At 38.4% G+C, this 19,976-nt stretch overlaps 2 protein-coding genes across 2 annotated transcripts; one reads left to right on the forward strand and one right to left on the reverse strand.

Annotated features, from left to right (window-relative positions):
* The first annotated feature begins 1,125 nt into the window (after positions 1-1,125).
* On the forward strand, positions 1,126-7,539 carry LOC131788692 (uncharacterized). Its single transcript, XM_066172764.1, has 5 exons — positions 1,126-1,522; positions 3,499-4,182; positions 5,098-5,373; positions 6,107-6,349; positions 6,644-7,539. Exons 1-5 carry the CDS (start codon positions 1,255-1,257, stop codon positions 6,976-6,978), a joined length of 1,806 nt encoding a protein of 601 aa, XP_066028861.1. The 5' UTR covers positions 1,126-1,254; the 3' UTR covers positions 6,979-7,539.
* A 4,768-nt stretch (positions 7,540-12,307) lies between these two features.
* On the reverse strand, positions 12,308-18,923 carry LOC131788678 (pancreatic triacylglycerol lipase-like). The gene is made up of 6 exons (XM_059105769.2): positions 18,786-18,923; positions 15,183-15,437; positions 14,430-14,732; positions 13,850-14,065; positions 12,993-13,223; positions 12,308-12,418 (listed from the first exon to the last, which is right to left on the reverse strand). Exons 1-6 carry the CDS (start codon positions 18,838-18,840, stop codon positions 12,408-12,410), a joined length of 1,071 nt encoding a protein of 356 aa, XP_058961752.2. The 5' UTR covers positions 18,841-18,923; the 3' UTR covers positions 12,308-12,407.
* Between the last annotated feature and the right edge of the window lie 1,053 nt (positions 18,924-19,976).

The following is a 19,976-nucleotide window of genomic DNA, read 5'->3' on the forward strand; positions in this document are numbered from 1 at the left end:
TAGACACTCTGGTAGGAATGAAGTACTCCATACTGAAAAGCCAAAGGGAACGAACAAGCAACGGACGTCTGAATGTTTTTTCAAGGTCGAGTTGATCACATTTAATCTGTCTGACTAAGAGATTATAAACTGTTCATTTTATTATCTAGAAAGGACAAATTTTTCTCTACATCCTCTAAAACATCAACAAGCCCGCTATCTAACATTGCCAGCGTACAGCTGTCGGACACAACAAACTACCGAACTTTGCTATTACGAGGTGGAAAGATCAACAGGATGCACAGTTTGAGGTACACTGGCAAAAACGTTTCCCGATTAAAGGAAAACGTGTCACTTCCCCCTAGGTGATAAGGGAAAAAAAACAACCAGTCACCAGGCACTTACTACCCGAACATTTAAACCGAGACATGTTCACACTATAAACTCAGTTGATGAAACTATATTATCTTGTTTCCCTCCACCCCCCTTCCCTCCCCATAGACACAGCGCAACAGTTTCTTAAACCTCCTTATGCTAAGTACACGTTCGAGTTATTTCAAACCCTATTTTTGATGCTCTTCATCCGTCACAGTGTAACGTATTCAGATGTTCTTTAAGTTAGGAATTAAGCGTAATTAACTATTCCCCCAAAGGAAAAACTCTAAAAATACCGAACAAGTTAGGTAGAGTTTCCTTCTCCAAACTGAAATAGCACACAGCATCAAATTTTAGTTCACGCCGTCGTTTGATTACTGCCATTTCTTTTAGTTCAGTGCTATGATTTCTATCGAATTATGGATACCATTTCATATATCTGTCCTGGTTGTTCACTTTCTTTCGGGCATCGTGATTGGTTACTTAGGGGTTTTGACAGGTTTTATTGAGAATCACCGACTTGATCACAAAAAGGATGATAAGTTTGTTGTCCAATTCGCTAAACTCCGAGTACAGATAGACATTAAAGCAATACAACTCATTTTCCCGGTTTTCATAACTTGATAAAGCCGCTTGGTATGTTGAAAGAATACTCGAAAAGCTTGTAAATAACTCGCCCTAAAGCTCGTGATTTTCAAGCTGTATACGTGTTCTCCCAGCATGCCCCGTGGCTATTGATGACACTATAAAACCCGGGAAAATGAGTTGTATTCCTTAATCTGTGTTTTTTGACGACTGCGTCAGTGATATTCTGAACTAGAAGGGTACGCTGAACAGGTGCCGAAAGGGTAGTTTAACCTTAACTTGTACTACTGTGCCGGCTCAGTCCTCTCAAACGGGATGGCTGCGAACAAAAACAACCACACGAAATCTGGAGACAGGATGAACAGAATGTCCCTGGCGATCTCTGTGATTTCGTTGGCCCTCGTGTCATTGATGTTTGTGAGATTCGAATTTGTAAACAAACATTCGAGAGCACTTAAAAACCGTATTCAGCGGATTGACGTTAACCTTAAAGAAAACGTAGAGAGAGTTGTAGAAAAAAAGTTACAGTTTCATGAAACTGCACCAACAACGAGAATTAAGGAGAGGCCTGATGTTAACCTTGGTAAGTCATTGTTTACACATAGTATTGTTATGTAAGCTTTTAATAACAAACATTGCGTCATCCGGGTACGAAGTGATTTTTTCCAGTTTACGTCTCAATCCTATGAAGAGAAGACTCGCTGCTTAGATATGATTCTGTTGTAAATGGCTTTGAAACAGAACAAAGCTTCAATATCACAGTGACTGTATGTCATTTACAATATTTGTATGTCATATACCCTGGACCATATCTACAACATATTTTTTTAAGAGGTCAAACTCAAATAACATTAAAATAATGATTATCTTCTTTATAACATGCCTTATGAAACAAAATACCCATGGGAGAATCATCGGATAATTGTTTCAAAGTTATATTTTACTGTATTAATTACAATTTTTTCCCCTGAGAAGTACCTTAGGGGTCATTCAAAACACCTGCTTGCCAGTAACAGTAATTTCATAGTATTGATGTGCAGCGTCTTGTATTCGTGCGACAGGAAACTCAGCGGAAATCAGATTGTATCAAATAGCCGAGTTTTGACCCCAGCCATTGGAATTTCCTGAGTGACGGTGGTCTTTCATCTTTCACCTATAATCTGTTCCTTTACTCTAACTCGATTTAATTTGATTTGATTTTAACTTACCCCGATCTACCGTGGCTCAGATCCTCAGCTTATTTTTCGAAGAGGTCAAACTTAAATGACGTCGAAATCTGAATTACTTTTTGTTTAACGAGCTTAATAGGACAAAGGATTTCAAAATCAAACAAAATCAGACAAAAAATATTTTCAAGTCATAATTATTTACTCATTTATTATTATTAATAGTATTATCGTTAGTTTGTCTTGATGAAAAAACTTTAGGATTATCTTAAACCTCTGCCTTCACCTTACAGTTATTTTGCGATATTGACATGTATTCGTGTTCAGGCAAACGAAGAAAGGTATAAACCTTTTTTTTTTTCCAAGTCAACCAAAGTTATGACACCGAGCATCGCGGTTTCTTCAATCAAGGCGTTTAAAATTCTTGAGGCTAATGTATTTGATCCCCGACAAATTCCGCCGCGAGAATCCTCAGGTAACAAGAATTATCAAATACCTCTGAACATCTTGACTTTGCCAAAAGCATTTGGAGAGAAAAGCTTAATGAGCTTGCTATTTAAAGTCTTAACTCAAAAGTTTCCTCTTCATCGAGAAAAAAAGACCGTATCAGATTAGTTTCCAACTATTTTCTCACAACATTGAGATAAGTCCATTTTTTTTTTCAACCAAGTTTTTTTTTTCTTTTTTTGGCTTGTTTTGTTCTCTCATGGACGATAAAACACCTCTCCCGCATAGCTCTATCATGGCTATCTTTCATGGGAATCAAACTTTACAGAAGTTAAAATCCAAAATATTTTATGCCTACGAACTTGATGGGACAAAGGAAATCAAAGACACCAAAGAGGATATGTTTTAAGATCATTTCCATTATCATTTATTCATCGATTTTTGTTTCAGTCAAAAAAACCTTCGGGATATATTTATAACTTCTGCTTTCACAAGATTAAGATTAATTACAGATATATTTCTTGTCTAATTCAATAAAAGACATGATACCGAGCATTTCCTGAATCAAGGAGGTATACATTCTTCATGACCAATGCGTGTTATTTCCGCCAAAATCTGGCAGGAAAATTCTCACGCAATTGACAATCAGTTCCGGACATCTTAAATTTGAAACGTTTCTCGTTTAAGACGAAAGGACACATCAAACTAGCCTCCAAGTATTTTTCAACAAATTATTGAAAATTAATAAATATTCTTTCCTTTAATTTATTTATTTTTGGTTTGTTTCTCGATGTAATGATCTTACATGCCTTTTGCACCGTTGTCTTAAGCTTATTGAAGTAAACGGTTTTGTCGGTAGGTCTCCAGGATAGCTCTTGTGATCGCGTTTCGTTCTGCACTTGTGAAATAATAAAAGCATCTTTCTTCACGATCATTTTTTAATCAGGTTTTGAAAGCAAAGAAGGAAGTAAGCTTTTAACAAAGCATGATCACCAAAGAGAGAGAAGAGCTCCTGCTACTGGGGTAGTAACTTTGCATCAAGTCCGCTCACTAATCGACGATAATTTCAACAAGTCCTGCATTGCCAACGGCAGAATTTGCCAAGCAGGACCCCCGGGTCCTCCTGGAAGTACCGGCCCTCCAGGCCCATCGGGTTCTATCGGGCCTTCAGGAGTGAGTGGTGCGCGAGGGCCTGTCGGACTTCAGGGAATAAAAGGTGACAAAGGCGACACAGGGTCCCCAGGACAACCCGGAATTAAAGGAGACGTCGGACCCACGGGCCCTCCTGGCGTCGCTGGACCCACTGGCTCAAAAGGAAGAAGTGGCCGAAGAGGAGGGCAAGGTAACAGGGGACCTAAAGGAGAATGCTACTCTTCACCGAAAATTACCCTCTCTCCACTGTCTCAGGCAGTCTCCGTCAATTCCAGAGCAGTGTTTAACTGCGCGGTTCAAGGTCCAATGCCTTCGAGGATAAAATGGCAAAAGCTTGGTGGGCCTCTGTCTAGCGCTCCCATACACAACGGTAAGCTCAAAATCAAGAAAGTGCAAGAGTCCCATGCTGGGTTTTACATGTGTACAGCTCGCTCAAAGCTTGGAGCATTCAAAGTCATGAGCAGATTGGAGGTAAAAGGTACGATCTTCAACTTTTGTGCGACTGAAAACTAACGAAGTTAGCGTCCATATCTGCAAATTGCCCATACTCCTAATCCAAGAAAACATTATCAATGAAACCCAGAGAAATGACTGTTCTGGAAAAAAAAAAAAAAGAAAATGTTCTAACCAGAGACTTTCATAAATTTTTCAATCGTGCTCATTTTATTATTTCCTGTGTGTAAATAAACTCGTTTCAGAAATAGAACAATGCCGTTTTTTTGGCCAAATCCACAGATGTCAGGCCCGCTGACCTATTCAGGATGCAACACTATTTAAGAGAGAGCGGGAGTTGAAGTCAGTTCGCATTCTAAGTTCTTTAGCTGTGGTGATAGCTTTTTACTGAAAAAGGTCTTACTGTCTTTCGCCTTTGAACTGATGCTGAAACAAAAAATATATATATCAGCTTGAGTGCTCTTTTAAATTCTTTGCGGGGAAAGCGTAATCACTTGATTTCTCGTTTGCGAGATTGACACGTGAAAATTTCTGGATCTTGTCTCAATTCAGCTTTTAAAAGCGCTTTAATTTTCCCGAAATCTCTCTTCTTTGATTGCACACTTCTCAGTTGGTAATTTTATGAAGCGCCATTTTAAGTTAGCTATTAAAAAAAATAATAATGATCCCACGGATGTGACTTACAGCATCTTGAAACGACTTCAGAATTTTTTCCGGCGTTCGAAATTAGATTAGTAAAGACAAAATAGTCCAGAGTTATTTCACGGAACTTTCTTTGAGAAAAGGTGATGGATTTGCTTCCCTAGTCAATCAGCGCCTTGAAAATGATAGGCTATATCACGAATTCTTTGGATCAGAATTTCTACAAATGACTATCTTATCTCTAAAACAGTCGTCAGGCCAGCTTTGAGTATGATTGTAACATTTTGTTTTCTTTCAGTGCGACCTGAATTTATCGAAAAGCCACCAGAGCTGATCATTCGTGATCGAGGAACCAACGTACGCCTGTGCTGCAAGGCCAGAGGGTACCCTCGTCCGGTAGTAGAATGGAAACTGAATGATGACTTGTCTGCCATGATGCCGAAATCTCAGGAAGATGGATGCCTTGAAGTTGATATGGATAGAGAGAGCACTCAAGGAACGGAATATGTTTGTCTGGCTGAGAACAGCTTTGGATCGGCGAACATATCAGCCTTGGTGTATGCAAGATCGTTTGGTAATACTCTTTCAGTTTTGCTTTTACTGTAGAGCGTAAAGTGTACGAGACATGAGAGTTTTTATCTACTGTTTTAATAAATTTAATTGTTTAAAAAACTGGTCCAGCATAAAAAAATATTCAAAAAGAAAGTGAAGCTGGATTTTGAGTGGCGGGCAATGCGCTAGCCTAGTTCTTAACAGTGGCGCCCAATATCAAGTTGACTTAACTAAGATATGTTGGTTTTTCTTTTTCATTATTGATTATTGCATTATTGTGGGCATTCACCTTAAGCCTCTCTACATGAAACAAAACCTCTTTCGAAAGCAATTTCTAAAAGAGTAAACTCATGAAATCCTTACGCACAATTAAGTTGGAACTCTAGCTAGTTAATACAGGAAAAGCACGATGTCAAACACACACACTGTAGTTTTAATAGCCAACCACAATACCCTGAAATTGGACCAGTAGACTCCAAATGCATACTGGCTGATAGACGTAGCCTTGCAGTAACAGTACTCAGGCTTTTAACCCTACTGTACCTTCGAAATTGAATGCCATTTTCCAAGTTTGACTTTCGAAGGTCAGTCAAAGCAATTTTCAAGACTCCAATTAAGCAAATGGATGAATAATCAAATGAACCGTTAAAAAAATGTTCTTTTTCCTAGAAGATAAAACTACATGTAATTTCAGGGACTAGCACAAAATTATGTTGCTTAATACAGGTCTTGCTTTACTTTTCTTACATGTTTAGTTGCTGGACAATCATACATAATTGGAAACAATGAATCGCACATTGCAGCCCTAAACCAATGGTTATACCCTGTTGTAAAGAGTAGAAGCTCCTCCTGGTTTATGTGCTGGATATTGACAGTAAATGGTGGGAATGCTTCTGCATTCCACAAGCTGTGTGACAACAAAGGGCCGACTTTGGTTATTGTCCGCGTTGGAGGTTACATCTTTGGCGGATACACCGGCGTATCATGGAGTAATGATCGTAAGTAACTGGTTACTCAAGCCGCCATTCTGTCATGAACGCGTATTGATCGCATCTGGAATTATACTTAGTTAAGATGCACACGAAAGCTAAATTTTCTCTTATTTAAACAACAACATAACACGACAGAAAACTTTTTAAAGTCTTGCAAAAGCGTACAGTTAGATAATAAATCATATACATAAGATATCACTTAAAGAGCGCCTACGTTTCCAACAAAGTGTTTCAAATATTTCTATTCATGTTAGTTTACTAAAATAGTTTAAAATAATTCTTTGCTGCTATTCGTTGAAGGTTGTGGATACAAGTACAGTCCTACTGCCTTTTTGTTTTCATTGGTAAACAAACCTGGCTGGGAACCAATGAAGATGCCTCAAAGAGGAGACGGTACCAGTCCTGTAGAGTCCATCTACGCTTGTGATCGATATGGACCCGTGTTTGGTAAAGGATTCGATCTTAAAATTGGAGACGACGCCGAATACAATAGAAATTCTCTGGCAAATATCGGATGGACTTTCAAACCACCTATAGGCTCTAGCTATTCAACCAGCTTCGCTAACACATTCATGGCTGGAGTAGAACGTTTCTCACCTGACGAGGTTGAAGTGTTATATGAACAAGTTGACTAAAGGAAACGAATTGAAGGAACAATGATATTCAAATGTTAAAACAAACAACTATGCTTCTGTTTTGAAAGTGTTATTTGCCTTGATGACAAGCCAAACCGATTTTTTAGAGTTATACCTTCGTGGCGCTTAATTGAATTAAATATAAGTATGCAAAATAATTTGTAAAATTAGAGGTTGTGTTGATAGCTACAATTTATAATAGTAATGTTAGTTTTTTTTATATATTGTTACTGATACCGACTATTTTCATGAGCAGTTACTAAACAGTTGCAATTGGGTATTGTAAACACTGTTAGGCACAGCAAGTAATGTCTTGTAAGTTTCTGTTTTGTTAAATTGAATTTTTTTCTCTGCTAGTTCGATGATCGTTTAGGTATGTGATCATTGTAAACAATACCAGAAAGTATTGTTATTATTGAATATTTTAGTGTGTTGTTGGGTACAAAAAATATACATGTTCAAGATTTCTATGTTACCGAAGATCAAGACAAAATCATTCAGCCTCCTGTATCAATGAAATAAACAGATTTTTACGCAATAACATTATCCTGCTCAAATCATCTGGATATTATCATATGTATAGTCAGTAAAGAGTTTACGAGATTTAAAAAGGCTTTCAGCGATACGAATTCGAGGAACAATGCTGTTTAAACTGATAAAAAAATGCACACAATCTCTTAATTTTGTTATGAAATTTTATAAAAATTGTAAATTCAGTGGTTGTTTCCAAGGCTTGACTTGCTCCAAATAAGTTTTCAAACATTTCAGGACTACAATTGCAATGCAGCATGAGCGTATCCAAGGGCACCCGCGAGTGCCCATTACCTCCCTTTTCTGTTGCCCCCCTTTCCTTTGTGAGAAATTTTTGTCTCAGTGAATGGGATTTCAATATTTTTTTTCAAAGAAAACCGTTGAGAACACGCGCGATTCCGTAGGTTATAATCGGTATAATTTTCTCCTGTACTAGATTTCTGCTCCATTTGCCTAGCATCAGTCGGCACATGAACTCTACTCGGCCGACACACAGGAGAAAGCTGGTTAAGTTACTTCGCGTTTGGCGAGCGAAAATGCGTAACTGTGATCCCTTCTCGCTCCCGCTACCCTCTTTGAAAAACCCCTAGTTACGCCGCTGTAGAGTAAAAATGCAGAGATGGTCTGTGCTCTGCCAACATGACAGGAGCACACACATTCTCCGCACACAACTTCTTTTGCATTGCCATAAATTACTATTACCGGATAAAGAACATCTAAAATTTACACGTAAAAATAGTTTTTTGTCTTATGATCTCTCGTTTGCTCTTGGCGAAATATTACGGATATAAGCAAACTACGACGTCAATAGAAACGAGAACGTGGCAAAACTTAAGTTACAATGACAGAACAACAGCTCAGCACGTGCATTTTAAAACTTTGTACATTCTGTAGCCGTCCTCTGCAGAAAAACGTAAAATCAAAACTTTACGCAGCTGAGAACGAGAACCACGACGGAGAATTAATAAAGTTTCCATTCAGAACTCAACGCTGCTCACATAAAGTGTGCTGAAGTTAAGGTGTGGCGCCGTAAGAGAAGGTAAACACAACTAGCCAATCGAGAATTTCATATTAAAGTAATCGATGTTTTCAACCTGCCTGCCTGGGTCCCTATTGGCATCGGTTGGCGATCTACGGTTATATTTAGAGGTATAATGTTTGGGCTAAAAATGCACTATTCCAAGAACTTTCTTGCGACCCACCTAACATGTGATATCTTTATGACTGTGCATTTCTTAGATATGGTGGCATAAGAAAATTTGCAAATAAGAAACGGAATCTAAACAAAATTGTTTTTCACGGGTTTCTTCAATGAGATATTTAATAATTTTGTAAATAGAAAGAGAAAGATGGTAATTTTTTAAGCTCGGTAAAGAAATAGAGAAATATGTTTTTCGTCTTGTCACGAGCTTGACAAGACTCTCTTGACAATTTAAATGACTATCAATCTGCTTTCCAGTGAAAATGACTTCATTTGGTTGAAGCATCACAAAAGTCTGAGTGCCTATCCTTAAAATGGTCAAACAGCAGACACATCTTAAGTTTTTGCAATCAGCACGTTTATATGTAGAACTACCTGTAATATGTTTACATTTAAGCTTGGTGTTTTTTGTTTTGTTTTTTTTTTACGTCCACCAAAACTTGATACATATTTGAACAAGTGCGTGTTAAACGAACGACAATATTAGACTTCAACCAAAACACTAAAGTAAGGAAAACTACTCTAGGTGGAAATAAAACTTAAATAAGATCATATTCGTACGGCGTAGAATCGTGAAACATCTCGAAAGAGCTACCCTTTATCAAGTTTAAATGACACATTTTGCAGGGCATTTTAAGTGATAAACCCACGATGTATGTTGAGAGAAACTGCGAAAAGCTCTTCGTCAGCATTGTTGTATTTTTCGGCATCTTTTAATTAAGACTGCGATGCCCTCAATCAAAATTCTCGGAATGGCGTTCAATTATCCGTATTTTCTGATTAAAAATTTATTTTTGTAACTAGAATTCTTCGCGCACAATCTTTCTCTGCATCAAAAAACTGCAAATAATACATCTTATATAATACCTTATATCCTTTTGGCAGTGCGAAATGCCAGTTAGATAAGTGTTCATCATTTACTGAGCACATGCCTCGTAACTTTGGAAACCATTGGCAGGATCTGGAATTTGACTCTTGAACTGAAAGAAAGATGAAATTGCAGCTGTAGCAAGCATGAAAGTAAACAAATGAACGAAATTGCAGAAAGAAGCTTATAAAAGATTCAGGCCTCAGCAGGATTCGAAACCATGCCTCTCAACCATTATTTGGGCGCAACTAAGATACAAAGCCACATTTTGGGAACGAGGCAACTGTGGTGCTTTTTTTTTTTCACCTTATTGCAGCTTGGACTCAAGGACTCTTCATCTTTAATTACGTCTAACTTGCGAGGATTATTTCGTTGCTTGTATGTCACCTGCAGATCAAATTATGCTCTCAGATCATGATTAAATTGCGTATGCAAACATGCTCTTTTGTAAGTGGGTGTTTTTTTTTTGTTTTTTTTTTGTAAAAGCACGCGAACGTTTTTTTTCCTCTTAATATCTACAGATGTTACGTCGGATGTTTCATTGACAAACTTCGTGCAAAAAATATATATCTCGTACCCTTTTCCTCGAAGTGTAAGTGTACAATTTAAAAATGTCCTAAAGGCGCAGCTTCAATAAATTTTACACCTGAAGTAAAAAAAATTGACATTCGAAAGCAAACACTGGCACTCATTTCATTGTTCTTCACATTTCGTATCGGTCGGGAGACTTATTTGGGCGCTATGTTTGAATTTGAAAACAAACTCAGCTAACAGTTAATTTTGAAACTGAGTTCCGAAACCATAGAGTTGTAACCAGGAGCGTGTGAAAATGGAGGGTAACGAATAGGGGCCAAGATTCCAATTTCGCTCGGTTGAAGGAAATTAACTGTCGTAATGTGAACTTTGTGAACTAGATGCGAGTACAACTTTGTTATTCACATATTTCACATTCCCATTACAGTTCTGCGACAAATTAGAAGCCATACAATGGTAGACCCATTTTGCGAATATTTACTGCAACTGTGGCCAGATACATCTGAAGTGAAGACGCTTCGCTGGACGTGTATCGCAAATGTCGTCTTAAACAGCTTTTTGTGTTATACTGCTGTGATGTTAAATGCTATAACGATCCACGGAATACGAAAAACATCCTTTTTACCAACACCTCTGAAGACTTTGCTGTTGAGTCTTGCTGTTTCAGATGTTGGTGTTGGTATATTTGCTCAGCCATTGTTTACTTCAGTTTATGTCAAGTTGCTGGCACAACACTCTCCTGGGTGTCCTTTCTATAAGACTGTCTATGCCTTATCAGTACTGTTTTGCATGGCTTCTTTGAGTGGCGTTGCAGCCATCAGCTTGGATAGATTCTTGGCCATTCATCTTCATTTAAGATACCATGAACTTGTAACGTACCCGCGCGTACTTGTTGTGGTAATATTCAATTGGATGCTGAGTGCGTTTGTTTCGCTGATGTGGTTCTGGGTTCCACTGCACATTGCGTACCCTCTTATCTATATTCCCTCGATCCTCTTTCACCTAGTGAGTGCGATGGCTTGTATCAAGATTTATCAAGTTGTGCAACGCCATAAAAACCAGATTAATTCCCTGCAAGTACAGTGCGAAGAACAAAGGCCTAGTGAATTGGTAAATTCTGCTGGCCTTCGAAAGTCTGTAGTCGGTGTATTTTACGTATATGCGGCGTATTTAATCTGTTACTTACCTTCTTCATTCTGTTACATTGTCGTAGCACTTAACGGTCCAAGCATTCTGTTAAAAGTGTTTATCTCTTTCTCGAATTCTCTTGTATTCCTTAATTCGACTTTGAACCCAATACTTTATTGTTGGAAGATGAGACACATTCGACACTCTATCATGAACATGTTGCGCAACACACTGAATAGGTTCAGAAACTCTTTATCGCTTGAAGAGTGATAAACGTTTCATCAAACTTAAACTAGGATCTAATTTTTTATAATAAGAATTGTACACAAGCAGGATTTGGTTTGGCCCACTTACGAAGTAATAAATACATGTAACTGCAGTAAAGAAATCGAATTTGCTTTTCCTGCCATGTATTGATTGAGCATGGAGTAGCTAAAAGCGGGATGTAAATATGATAAAGGGAAAAACGCCCAGGATGTTGTTTATTGTCTTACTAGCGCTAACTAATGAGCGCGGAAGTGGACAATACAAGGTAATTCAATCAAGCGTGGTGGGCGAACGAACTTGTGATTTATTTTATCGCTTTTTCTCTATAATCATATTTGATTGTATTTTTTAGATATTTTTAGTTATTCAAATGAATGTTTTATTGATCACAGCCTTAGAATGACCCTCAACTTTCCGAGCTTTTCCTCGCGGCTTACCCGGCTCACCTGGCTCATCCAGCTCACCCGGCTCACCCGGCTCACTTCAACTGTTTCGAAAGTCTCGCTTATTAGTCTCCCCAGCACGTTTCCTTTTGTTTTCGGAGCAAAATTTATTACTAAAGTTTTATAGTCTTACAGCGTCATAGGTAATAAAAACCTTCCCAACTTTTCTTTTTTTTCCCCCTAGTGTTTTAGAAGTAAACGCTGAGGCGTATCCTTTTTGTCATTTCCAATTATCTCCCATAAAATTGGAAAAACTCTCCCCGAAAAAGGTGACTATGTTCTTGGTGCTATAACGAACAGAGGGGTGTCTCCATTTATGTTTTAAGGATAAAACAAGTGAACAAAGCAAAACAAAAATCAGGGAAGAAAGCAATTTATTTTTCAATCATTCGTTTGACTTGAACCAGTGGATTCTTTAATCAAGACGTAGATCCACAATCCTTTGCACTTTCACACTTTAGCTCAACCCTAGCGAACCGAAAAGGAAAAAAATAGTTTGTTAAGGTTGTCTCCACTCTGTCATAGTGGAGTGATCCTTTTTCATAGGGAAAAAAAACCCTAAGCATATAACTTCACGTTCCAACCACGAAGAATTTTATCTTTCTTATCCAATTGCAAGCCCAGACAATCGCAAGTGCCTTCGCAATCCAGTTAGTGATGGCGTTATACTGCCCTTTGGGAGGAATGGGTAAAGGCCCGCAAAAGCCTGGATTCATTTTCAAACCTCACTATCTGCAATTGCTTTCCTTGGGAATCAGTTGGTCAGGTACCACCCGCACTCCGCTCATGATTGCGCTCATGATATATAGAGATCAAGGAGAATGCAAAGTAAAAGAACAAAGACAGAAAACAGACAGTAGAAGTAATTACAGTAGTTAGTTATTACAGTAGAAGTAATTACGGCAAACTTCGGTTAACGCAATCAGCGCTCAAATTTATATATGGTTACAATACGACTTAGACTGGAAGTTGAACACATAATCTGAGCCTAATCAATGGTGTTGCAAAACCATGTGGAACAACAAAATAAACACCAACATACCACAAAATGGGGGGTTGCTATTTGTCTTTAGATAATAATTGCCAGTTAGATCTGTTTTGTCGGCGTCATATCCCATGGAGGGGCATTTACCATCGCATGTCGTGTTCTTTCCTGCCTCACAGTCTGAGAGACTGTGGCATGGAAACGCTTTCCAGGAGCAATTGTTTTGAACTGAAGCAATGTAGTATTCTGGAGCCCTCATATGGTCACAGATTACTGTCTGGAAGATAGCTAAAGAAAGAAAAATCATTTTAGTTGAGTGTTTTAAATTCCTGTCTGACCTGTACCGCTTACCTGCATTTCCTTTAGGTTCTCATCGCCTATTTCCAAAATTTCTTCCTTTTTCCGACTTTTTTTTGTTTTCGTGAACAGGTTGATTTGTGAAAAGGCTATTGAAAGGCACTTTACCACTCGTTTTAAATAGTTACTCGAAAATAAGAAAGTAATGCAGATCTAAAACAAACCAAAACATACCCTGGGTCAAAATGGAAAGAAAGGATGGCAAAGATACGAAAAAAAAAAGGATTATGGCCAGTTTATGTTAATATGTTCGCCATTTTGACTTTTGGTTAGCAAATAAATTCCAATCGAGCGTAAATAAGAATGCTCAAGTGACCAAAACACCTGCTTTTTTCCCTTTAACTGTCACATTATGCGCTTCTAAGGATTAACCCGAGCTGAGAACCTCACTGACGTTAAGTGGCAGGTTTTTCTAAAAAAAAAAAATTTAATAAGGAATAAGATCACAAAATTTGCCCCCGAAGGATATGAATCTGAAATTGACACCTCCTGAAACCTCCTGAAGTTTGGATCTCTCGAGGAATTTTCTTTTTCTATTGTAATGTATAGAAACGTACCCAGCTTCGCAAGATTTTGTTTACAGCCGGGCTGTTGGACGCCTCCATTTGGAAAAAAGTTTGCATGGCCAGCCTCCTTACGCATCCCGAAACCGACTAATCCACCCTTCTGTGGCATGTCCGTGAGTATGACGTCAACGTATTTAGCATCACTTGGATCCAATCGGAAGCGAGCATCTCCGACATCGGTGAAAAGGGGCCCGGCTGGATCTAATCCTAAGAAGAGAAAAGGCAGTAAGGGTCGTTCCAAAGTCAAGTTTGAGTCAGTTCGAGGGCTTGAATGAATACACAGGTAAAAGCAGTCCTTCACTGATGGTTTCCCAACCAAATGGGAAGAAAGGTGAACAAGAAGGAAATTTGAACAGGACTTTTAAGCACATGTGGACTAAACGAAAACTTACATATCAGACAAAGTGTTTCACATATTTCGCAAAGCTTTTGCTCGTGGCTAAGTTTTAAGTTACGAATCTTGAATTTTTTTGCCTATGATCGTTACCAAGTCAACAACAAATTTTGCTGGAGATGGCTGAAGGAATTTAAGACATCCATGGTATGTAGAAATTTTTTTTTCCAGAACTACCTGTAATACGGCCAAGTGTCATACTGGCTTCATCCTTCAGATAAGTTCCAGCATATCCTGCCGCTTGAGCACCAAGGCTAAATCCTATAACATAAAACTTGTCGACCGAGTTAGGTGACCCAGGGGCACTGGAGATCAGGAACCTTATAAGCTCTCCCACCTGAGCCCCCACAAGTTGAGTGTTTCCAGCAGACTGGAAATAATCTCTATTTGCTCCCTTGGACCAGTCCACCAAAATTACATTGCAATCCACTCGGTTCTTCAGTGCGTTTTTCATTCGTGTGGCCCAGCCTTTTGTATTATCTAGATTTGATGTGGTGTATGAGAGAGAGAGATATCAACTCTTTAGTCATTGTTTCTCTTACGGAATTGAATAAGCGTGAAATGTGTGCGGGAGCAAAATCAGTGGCCGAGGACTGTTTAATAATGTATCCATACTTGTTTCCCGAAAACTTGAGTGAAAAATGTTAAATTCTAAAGGTCTTGCAATTGACGTATGGAATGAACTCCTTCTGGGGGATTGAGTCATAAAGCTTCGTAAACTTTTACGAGGGGAAGGGATCAAATATCAAACCTTTCCATGACCAGTTTATTCATCTGCCACTCAATGATTTAAAAATGTTCTGGGGATAGTGAACACCCAAGTTGATGTCCTGACCCACCCACCCACCCCCCCCCCCCCCCCGCCAGATTTTACATTCTATGCAGATCCCAGGTTTGAGGGCTCTAGCTGCAGGTATTCGTGGTACTTACCCCTCCATCCATGAATCACAAGGATAGTTCGTCGCGTGATGTTGAACTTAGCCGCCCTCAGTCTACTTACTCCAACATCATCAACTTCCCCAGACCCATTTCTGGTGAACATGATAAATTTAGTACCAACATCAGATGGGCTTTGTGGTAATTTTGCACTGATGCTGAGAAACCCCCAACGAACTCCAGGGTGTTTATTGAAGCAGCCGTATTTCCCATGGCATACCCTTGAGGGCTTCCTTTTAAATAAGAAACCTGTAGAAGTAAAGATAACGAAGAGATGGAATGTCAGTATTTCGGCACATCGGCATCGTGTTCCATGAAGCCGGTAAAGCGAAAGTAAAAGAGGTACCGCCAAGTATTGGATGCAGTGTCTCACGCAGAACTTCTAAAAATAGTGAAACCAGTATCAGCCCCCTTATCTAATTTGGGTCAAATTACTTAAGTAAAATAGCGCCAGTCCATGGATTGATTTAAAGGTAGGAATAAAAAATCATAGACTTAATGCGATATGTAAAAGGCTGCCAGTAAAGGTTCATATAGAGAGCTTGCCCGAGAGCGAGTTCTTGGGATAAGTTCATGATAATTCTAATAGCGGCACTCGGGCACCTATAACTGAGAAAATATTTATATTTGGAAGTCCATACATTAAGCTGTTACAATATTCGAGTTATGAGGCACATGTGAGAAAGGCACGAATTATCACACATTGACTGCCCTCAGACAGATACTGTGCCTTGGAGACAGGTGTAGTGATAGACATTTCTATGTCAAACAAAATTCCTACTTTTCTGGCACATTCGACGGGCCTAATTCTCATTACTGCTAGCGCTAGACCTTATTTATCTGGTACTGATAGATTTCTACATCTGATATGTAGAGTACAAATACCTGAGCGTTTTGAATCTAGGAGGGTGGCAAAAATTTTTGGCGCGACGCGTGATGGTCCCAAAATTTGCCGGGTGACGCGTGATTGAATCCAAATTATCGGCGTGACGCGGGATTGGACATCACAACGTGATGCGTGATTTGCTATTTTACAAACGCGTGACGCGTGATTTACAAGACTTACTAATTAGATTTCCGTAATAAGTAAATGCTCTTTGACATAAAATGATGTCAATCATTTAAAGTAAATAGAGTCTTAACAAAGGTCAATAATCCGTGACATTGTTTTCTGGTCTTTTCCGTCCTTTGCTGACCTTTTATTGACCTTTGATGTCTTTGATCTGCGTGGTAGGTCCAAACAATCCTATCACAATGCGCATAAGTTAGTATGGTTTAAATTGCACAAGGACTATGACCTCCAGTGTTATTGGTCGTGGTAGTGCGTCAGATCGTATTCAGAAAGACCAGAAAATATCCGAATCCATCGAATGAAAGATCTGAAAGAACATCGAGCCAAACAGTGGCTGAAACGGTAAAAGTCGTTAGAGTTTTGATGTCATTTTATGCCGTCCGAGAATATGGTAAAGCAAGCAATAAGCCAGTACTTAAGGAAAAATTTTGCGTGCCAGTTAGTGGTACACAAAGGTCGTCATAATGACCTAAACGAATTCAGAAGCCATGTTATATCCTTCACTGACATAAAGACAGTGCCGCACGGAAGGGGGTTGGGCAACGCTTTGACATGAATATTGCCCGTTTATCAAAGAATGGTTAAGGAGGCAAAGGCGTCTTCTCAATTCGCACGCAAGACTCTAGAAGCCACAAGTAGCCGCATATTGAAAGATAGCCAAATTAGCAAAGTTTATACAACTTCACACGAGATGAGCCTAACCCTAAGCATGAGTACGAAAGCAATGTCAAAACTACGACTTCTGACTTATTAAACAACAAACTATGATGACTATGACGCCCAGACGAACAACTCAAATGTTGAATTAAAAAAAATCAGAAATCTTCGTGAACAGAACTTCAAAGGTGAGGCAAACAACAAGCCATTGGATGAAGAGGATACACTACGAAGCAACTTGAATAAGCTTAACTCTTGTGTTAAATATCCTGATTCTTTAATTTGTTTTTACTGTGTTTGATACTTGTATAGTATGACATATTACGATACTAAGCCCGAGTAAACACTCCAGGAGCGTCTGGTTTTAACAAGTAAGTCGTCCTTATTTGTCTAAAAAAAGCAATTTGAAAAGTGAAAGGCAAGTCATTCCAAGACAAAAAACGTTGGATGCATTATCATTTTTAATAATGCATCCGAAAGGTTGAAATCTTACGTCCATACAATACTAGCCTAGAGTATTTACTCCTTTTTTTCGTGATATGTGATTAGTTAAAAAAATTCTCCAAGATGCGTGACTTAATAGAAAAATTCAGCGTGATGTGTGATTGGAACCCCCTTTGCTCACATCTTACAGGGATTCAAGGAGAGAATCAATGGGGTGTCACAGTTCCTGTGATAGTCTTCTAATGTAGAGTCTGCTTACTTCTGGCCTTGTCTCTTATAAGAGTTCAATGTGCTTATACTCATATAAAAAGTAACCTTGGAGGCTTTGTCAGCGGCGTATTGTGAGTAAGTAGCACTTTTCATTCGATCTCAAATACTTGCGTCTGTAAAATTTGACTTGACCGAAAGTTCATTTAAATGTTAACGTGGTACCTTGCCCCAAAATATTTTACAAATTCATAGTTACGTGGATCAAGATGATTATTCATTTTCTGGAATTTGTAATTCACGTGAACCAATTTTATTACTTTGAGACTTATTTAAGTAGTACGTTTGCGTATTGTACAACAAGCTCGTTTTCTGATTACAGTACTAAAAAATGATGCAATATCTTCCCTTTCGAATGCAAATTAAAGTGACGTGGACCCTTTCAAGAAATAATATTTGAAGTGATATAAGAACTAAAGTTCCGGTATCTGAAGCCAGTAAGTCCTTTACTCATAAATACATTCTCGTTGCCCGACAACTTACTAAGGATAAATAAGGTTGTTATGAATGTGGGCATGAGGTACTAAATGCTCAAAGTGATGGAAAAAAATTGTCTAGGGATCGCTGATTAGGTAGAGGTTAAACCTCAGTCGACAGCTATATCTGGAACTGAAAATCAAATTTATGCAAACGACCAAGCAAACCATACCAATAAGTATTGTTTATCTGCAAATAAGTCACGCTTCTTTACGCTTGAGCGGCAGACTCACTCTTGATTATATAAAGAGAAAAACGTTTGTATCCAAATTAATAGTCTTGGTAACTTTCCTTCAATCATGAGACTGAGAAATACCTAAAAAAACGTTGGATCATCAGTAGAGTATGCTATTACCGGGGTAGGTTTCTAAAGAAACTGTTATGCTGCGTCGGTGGGGGAATATAACGGGATAATTCGGTTTTGTAACATGAATAGCTACCATAAAGAGTTTTTCAAGCTGACATGAGCCCTTCATCAGAGCGAATAGCAAAGCTAGGGCTAACCCTCGAAAAACAAATTTGAAACTCTTTAAGGGGATCAATTTAAATTTTCGACTCAGTTAATAAAGCCAAACTATCTTTGAATATCTTAACCCACCAGGAATGATACTCGCCTATTGGAGGGATCCTACCTTGAAATAGGTGACAGTAAATAGCGACTATATGGCTTCCATACTCACCCTCTGCTGCTGCAGTTAAGATTATAAGTAACAAGAAAGCTTTGTTTGTCAACATTGCTTCCGTTTCCCGCCTTAGCCTTGTTTCAATTTCGTGGTTTCAATTCCGGTGATGCTGTTTGAACGAAATCGTCCAGCGTAATGATAATATCTCATCATGTAATAAAGTGTGATTTTGAAAAAGTTGGATCATTTCCCAATATTTAGCATTAGCCAAGGTCACACCTTAAATGAACAACCAATCGGATTTCGATAGAAAGTAAAATTTTTATACAGGGTAAGGAGCTTGAATATTATTTTACGAAACCTCTGACATGTTTTTTTAATTTCTATCATACTGTCACTGGATAAAATAAATCATTCTGACGTATCATTCATATCCGCAAAATTCTATATCACATGTGATAATTAGTTTTCATTACCCAAAATTTTCAATCTGTTTTGAGCTATCGTGCTAAATTTTCAACCGGTTCTCATATCAAAGAGGTGACATTACTTAACAAATGAAGAGAACCTTTTGTCGCAATATTTCTCGGACGCTAAGTTAGGTCCTTTAATCTTGTTATTGGTCTTGAAATACAAAATATATGGAACATATATATGCCACAATAAAAGTCAATAATCTTTTTCATAGAAACGTTGTTGGTCGAGGGAAGAGGCCGAGAAATACTACCTTATAGTCGGCTTGGGGTATGATGTTGATATCTGTTTTCTTTCGAATAACTTGCTTGAAGATTGGACAGATACTTAGTAATATTGAAATTGGGTAGAATCAAAATATCTTTATATTATCCAAAAAACAAGCGATTAGGATAACAAAACTTTACTTCAACAATTGTAACATCAAAGACTCCCCGCTAGGTTAACTAAGACAGTTGGAGTCAAAAGCTTAATGTATACCTTACTGGCACTTCGAAGCCAGCACTCTCAACAGGTTTTACAGGTAAACTTGTCCAAAACACGTCGTTTGAATTCCAATGGAGCAGCAAAATTACCAGACATCGACTCAATACGAGGATTTACAAATTCCGTTTAAAATAAGCGTAATAACTGTAAATTCAGAATTGCTTAAGTTGCTCAGCGAGAGCGGCTCCAGACATAAAGCAAATGGGAGTCACGTGGGATAAAAAAATTCACTACTCCACTCGTGTCGAGCAAATTAAGGGATTACAAATAGCTTGAAGCTTTCTAAAG

Source organism: Pocillopora verrucosa, chromosome 9, assembly GCF_036669915.1.
Source record: "Pocillopora verrucosa isolate sample1 chromosome 9, ASM3666991v2, whole genome shotgun sequence".
NCBI classification, from domain to species: Eukaryota; Metazoa; Cnidaria; class Anthozoa; order Scleractinia; family Pocilloporidae; genus Pocillopora; species Pocillopora verrucosa.

What these genes read in the sequence shown, in the direction of transcription:
- LOC131788692 (XM_066172764.1), top strand. Translation starts at nt 1,255, where the DNA reads ATGGCTGCGAACAAAAACAACCACACGAAATCTGGAGACAGGATGAAC. An exon ending in GAGGCCTGATGTTAACCTTG is followed by an intron (nt 1,523 to 3,498) that starts GTAAGTCATTGT and finishes TTTTTTAATCAG; the next exon opens with GTTTTGAAAGCAAAGAAGGA. An exon ending in GGTGTATGCAAGATCGTTTG is followed by an intron (nt 5,374 to 6,106) that starts GTAATACTCTTT and finishes TTACATGTTTAG; the next exon opens with TTGCTGGACAATCATACATA.
- LOC131788678 (XM_059105769.2), bottom strand. Translation starts at nt 18,840, where the DNA reads ATGTTGACAAACAAAGCTTTCTTGTTACTTATAATCTTAACTGCAGCA. An exon ending in TGTGATTCATGGATGGAGGG is followed by an intron (nt 14,733 to 15,182) that starts GTAAGTACCACG and finishes CATCAAATCTAG; the next exon opens with ATAATACAAAAGGCTGGGCC. An exon ending in GACACTTGGCCGTATTACAG is followed by an intron (nt 14,066 to 14,429) that starts GTAGTTCTGGAA and finishes TTCTCTTCTTAG; the next exon opens with GATTAGATCCAGCCGGGCCC.